Source organism: Sinocyclocheilus grahami, unplaced genomic scaffold (genome assembly GCF_001515645.1).
Source record: "Sinocyclocheilus grahami isolate Dianchi unplaced genomic scaffold, SAMN03320097.WGS_v1.1 scaffold1921.1, whole genome shotgun sequence".
Taxonomy (NCBI): Eukaryota; Metazoa; Chordata; class Actinopteri; order Cypriniformes; family Cyprinidae; genus Sinocyclocheilus; species Sinocyclocheilus grahami.
Window position 1 is genome coordinate 135,517 of NW_015507100.1, and position 5,332 is coordinate 140,848.

Genomic DNA, 5,332 nt, shown 5'->3' on the forward strand with positions numbered 1-5,332 from the left:
TTTGGTTGGTTGGTTGGTTGATTTGGTTGGTTGGTTGATTTGGTTTGTTGGTTGGTTTGGTTGATTTGGTTGGTTGGTTGATTTGTTTGGTTGATTTGGTTGGTTGGTTGGTTGATTTGGTTGGTTGGTTGGTTGGTTGGTTGATTTGGTTTGTTGGTTGGTTTGGTTGGTTGGTTGGTTGATTTTGTTGGTTGGTTGGTTGGTTGGTTGATTTGGTTTGTTGGTTGGTTTGGTTGGTTGGTTGGTTGATTTGGTTGGTTGGTTGGTTGATTTGGTTTGTTGGTTGGTTTGGTTGGTTGGTTGGTTGGTTGATTTGGTTAGTTGGTTGGTTGGTTGATTTGGTTGGTTGTTGGTTGATTGATTGATTAATTGATTGATTGATTGCTTGATTCTCATGTTACTGTGGATGTGATTGGGAGTGAAACTCATTGGTGAGTGTAAAGTCCGTGTTGATTGTGACCGAACACTAATGGTGATTGTGAGACCCATTTCTGCTGTTTTGGTTGGTTGGTTGGTTGGTTGGTTGATTTGGTTTGTTGGTTGGTTTGGTTGGTTGGTTGGTTGATTTGGTTTGTTGGTTGGTTTGGTTGGTTGGTTGGTTGGTTGGTTGATTTGGTTGGTTGGTTTGGTTGGTTGGTTGGTTGGTTGGTTGATTTGGTTAGTTGGTTGGTTGGTTGATTTGGTTGGTTGTTGGTTGATTGATTGATTAATTGATTGATTGATTGCTTGATTCTCATGTTACTGTAGATGTGATTGGGAGTGAAACTCATTGGTGAGTGTAAAGTCCGTGTTGATTGTGACCGAACACTAATGGTGATTGTGAGACCCATTTCTGCTGTGGTTTCTTTTGAATCACTTTTTAATGCATTCATTATTTCAGCAGCTTTAAAGTGCGTTTCTATTATCACCTGCCTGCTGGTGTTTGTTCAAAGTGTTGCAACTTGTGTGACGTACATTCATATCTTCTTCATCAACAGTTCCTCAGAAAGAAAGAGTGTTTAAAATGTCCAAATCTTGACTTTTTCTCTAGGAATTGATTCTTTTGTGTTGCTCAAACAGGATCATTCAACTAAATTCAGATTTTTTTAACAACAAAAGAAGAACGATTTTATTTCAAACTCCTGTTTTTGTGAACAGGCCTTTTCCACACACAGATGACAGATAATATGCTCTTGAGTTGTATTGTATTCAGCCACAAGTGAAATGGAAGGAAACTGTCAAAGGAAGTGTTTTTCTGCCGTATCACTCTGATGTTATCGCTCTTCTTCTAAACCTGAGCTTCACATTGAGAAACCACGAGAGAGAAAACCACTGAGACTCCAACAGCATGTGCTGCACTCCGACTGTGAGTGATTTTACTGTAGTTATGCCATATATATGTATATTTGAATTGTGCGTATGGTGTGTGTAGATTTATATCAGTGTGTGTGTGTGGATTTATCAGAGTTACAGATCTACAGAATTCATATTCATGAGCTCCAAGATGTCTTTGGCTGCTGAGGTTGTTTTAGGTTTTTTTCTTTTTAAATCACTTCACCTTGTTTCACCTTGTTCTTCACAGATGAGAAGATGAGCGGCAGGAGATCTGTGTGCGTCTTGATCTGTGTCTTCTGCTTCTGCTGTAAGTAAACTTCAGCTCGACTCTGAAACATGATTTTTCCCCAGCACAGGATAAAGATAACTGCGACTTTTTGTCTCATAATTCATACTTTGTTTCTCACAATTCTGACTTTTACACAGTTCTGACAGTTTCACAATTCTGACTTTATATCTCACAACTCTGAGTTTATATCTGTAATTCTGTTTAATTTTCTGAGTTTATTTCTCTGAATTCTGAGTTTATTTCCCTCAATTCTGAGTTTATATCTCTCAATTCTGAGTTTATATCTCTCAATACAGAGTTTATATCTCACAATTCTGAGTTTATATCTCTCAATTCTGAGTTTATATCTCTCAATTCTGAGTTTATATCTCTCATAATTCTGAGTTTATATCTCTCATAATTCTGAGTTTATATCTCACAATTCTGAGTTTATATCTCACAAGTCTGAGTTTATATTTCACAACTCTGAGTTTATATCTGTAATTCTGTTTAATTTTCTGAGTTTTTTCTCTGAATTCTGAGTTTATTTCTCTGAATTCTGAGTTTATTTCCCTCAATTCAGAGTTTATATCTCTCAATTCAGAGTTTATATCTCTCAATTCAGAGTTTATATCTGTAATTCAGAGTTTATATCTCACAATTCTGAGTTTATATCTCTCAATTCAGAGTTTATATCTCTCAATTCAGAGTTTATATCTGTAATTCAGAGTTTATTTCTCACAATTCAGAGTTTATTTCTCACAATTCAGAGTTTATATCTGTAATTCTGAGTTTATATCTCACAATTCTGAGTTTATATCTCTCGATTCATCTCTCATATCTCTCGATTCAGAGTTTATATCTCACAATTCTGAGTTTACCTTTATCTTGCAAAAAAAGTCAGAATTGTGAGAAATAAACACAGAATTGCGAAATAAAAGTCAGAATAACGAAATAGAAAGTTCACAATGACCTATTTTTATTTCTTTATCCTGTGGCGAAAATGGGCTTCCCCAGAAAATACTATATCAGTCTTTATACTTCAAAATTTCATTTTTAATTCAGTGTGTTGCTTGCTGTTTCTTTGTAATTACTGGTGAAATTTACTAGCTGAGAGTTTTTGTACACCAAATTTAATTCAGTGTACATTTAAATCTCTTCATAAATGCTTCTCAGCTTTGAATCTACTGATTTTGTTTGATTTACAGGTGCTTTGGGAAACATAAAGCACACTTTCAGCATTCAAGGTAAAATTCTGACACACAGGAGTATGGTAATATACGAAGAGTGTGAGTTAATGAGTTAATGAGACTGTTTTCCAGAGCTGACGGTGACTCGGGAAGAGCTGAAGGATTGTGGGAAGCAGAAGAAGCTGTGTGTGACGTCTAGCGCGGACTGTCTCTATACAGCATCAGACGGAGCTCCTCGAGTTCCCAGAACATCTGGTACGAGCCTGAAACCGTGCAGACTGGCTTTACCAGCATATTTGCTCTTGATTTGGTTTTAATTGTCGTTTTTGCCCTCAAGAGAACTTCCTGAACACATCATGCCACTATCTGATCCAAGAGGAGTCGTTGACCTGCAGATGGGCTCAGACAAACCACATCAGATCACAAACCATCCGCAGCTTCATTTTCAGCCGGTAACCGTGTCTGACGAGTGTCATCAGTACTGCTGCTGATAATAATAATGAATAAACGCCTCGATGAATCCACCTGTTAATGTCGTTTTTGTTTCACAGAGCTGAGGACTTCTATCACTGTCCCTCTATTTTAAAAATATATTCAACTTTCAATTTAACCATCAAGTCAAAGAGTGTCTTCAGCCAGAAAGAGCAGTTCTCTGACGTCTATCTGCTGGTCATTCAGGATATAAGTAAGAGGACACTTATGGCTTTCATACTGATTTGATTTTAGCATAGAATGGTGGTGATAAATGTGACAGACTCCAGAATGATTGTGTGAATGTTGTAGTCCAGGCTCCTCGGCCGCTGATCTCGTCTGTTAACGTCACTGATTCGTCAATCAACGTCACATGGACCAGCGGGAAAATACCAGTCACTAAATGCAAAATCCGTTACAAACGTCTCAACACGGAGTCATGGGCCGAGGTCAGAAATGACAGAACATGCTTGAAATTATTATTTTTTTTAATTAATTAATTTTCATTTTATTTTTTTTTGTGGAGAAATATCTACCTGTCAGAACTCATAGATAATTAAGATAAAACAAATACTACTAATGCAAAATTTGTATATTATTTATTTATTTTAATGTCAGAATTGCTATAGGTGATTGTCAGACATTCATAGATGATTAAATTAAATTACATTTAAATTATTATCATTATATATTTAGACCAGTTTTATCCAATTAATTCTTAGAATTCTAAAGTATGACACAATCTGATTGATTGTTGACGCTTAAAAAGATGCTTATTAAAGTAAAGAGCCGTGTGTTTGTATCTCAGACTGCAGATTTGCCGTCTTCGGTCGAGTCTCAGTTCGTGATCGAGGGTTTACAGGCCTTCAGTGAGTATCATCTGAGAGTCTCCTGCTCTCACGGATTCGGCCGATGGAGCGACTGGAGCAACGAGACTCGAGTGAAGACGTCAGAGAGCTGTGAGTGACGACAACAGGACTTTAATATGGTTTTCACACAGTCTGCTAATATGTTTGGCCAGTGTTGGGAGGAACGCATTACAAGTAACGCGAGTTACGTAATCAGATTACTTTTTTCAAGTAACTAGTAAAGTAACGCATTACTTTTTAATTTACAAGAGAATATCTGAGTTACTTTTTCAAATAAGTGACGCAAGTTACTTTTTTTTTTCCCAATTTATTGATTGACAGCTCTGGTGTCGCCATGTTGAGAGAAATCAGAAGATGTTACTGTAGTTCTAAAATAGATATGACTATGCATTAATTCCTCTCACAAAAAAAACACAGATTCAGTATTCCTCAAAATGAATAAAAATAATGCAACTCAGAATATGACGCAAACCTGCAATAATTAAATGTTAAACAACACAAATATCCTTTATGTATTTAATCCCATTCTATTTGCTTCTGACCTTCGAAATCCAGTTCAAGCGTACTAATAAGACAAACATTTGTGTCTTTTTCAAGTGTGTTGAAATGTCTTCTTCTGCATTCTACTGTACGGACGTAAATGTACTTTCCCTTCAGCCTGAGGCTTATTCATTTCACTTTTGGTGTGAAAAGGCTTTTATATTTGCCAAAAATATAACTTTTTATTTTAAAAACAAACAAGCAAGCCCTGTCCAGATTTAAAAAGTAACGCAAAAGTAATGTAGCGCATTACTTTCCATAAAAAGTGACTAAATACCGTAATTAGTTACTTTTTTATGGAGTAACGCAATATTGTAATGCATTACTTTTAAAAGTAACTTTCCCCAACACTGTGTTTGGCTGCCGCTGTATTTCTGCTGTCATGTTCTGCATCAGTGTGAAAGTCATCTTTCATGTGTGTTTGCAGTGCCGACTGCTGCTCTCTCTCTCAGTTATTATGTGGATTCAGATGAAAACGCCAGGGTTCGGCAGCTGGTGCTTCTCTGGAAGGTAATATAGCACGTGTGTGTGTGTGTGTGTGTGTGTGTGTGTGTGTGTGTGTGTGCGCGTGGGTGAGTGTGTGCGTGAGTGTGCGAGTGAGTGAGTGTGTTGTGAGAGAGGGTGAGTGTGTGTGTGTGTGAGAGAGTGTGAGTGTGTGTGTGTGTGTGAGTGTGTGTGTG

At 37.1% G+C, this 5,332-nt stretch overlaps 1 protein-coding gene across 1 annotated transcript in view; it reads left to right on the forward strand.

Moving 5' to 3' along the window:
- The first annotated feature begins 990 nt into the window (after positions 1-990).
- Positions 991-5,332, forward strand: part of LOC107573340 (interleukin-6 receptor subunit beta) — an 18,646-nt gene continuing 14,304 nt past the window's right edge. Inside the window, exons 1-9 of the mRNA XM_016259780.1 lie at positions 991-1,345; positions 1,562-1,621; positions 2,791-2,829; positions 2,905-3,027; positions 3,110-3,224; positions 3,324-3,457; positions 3,556-3,692; positions 4,052-4,202; positions 5,080-5,162. Coding sequence (XP_016115266.1) covers positions 1,570-1,621; positions 2,791-2,829; positions 2,905-3,027; positions 3,110-3,224; positions 3,324-3,457; positions 3,556-3,692; positions 4,052-4,202; positions 5,080-5,162 — 834 coding nt within the window. The 5' untranslated portion in view covers positions 991-1,345; positions 1,562-1,569. The remainder of the gene's footprint in view (positions 1,346-1,561; positions 1,622-2,790; positions 2,830-2,904; positions 3,028-3,109; positions 3,225-3,323; positions 3,458-3,555; positions 3,693-4,051; positions 4,203-5,079; positions 5,163-5,332) is intronic.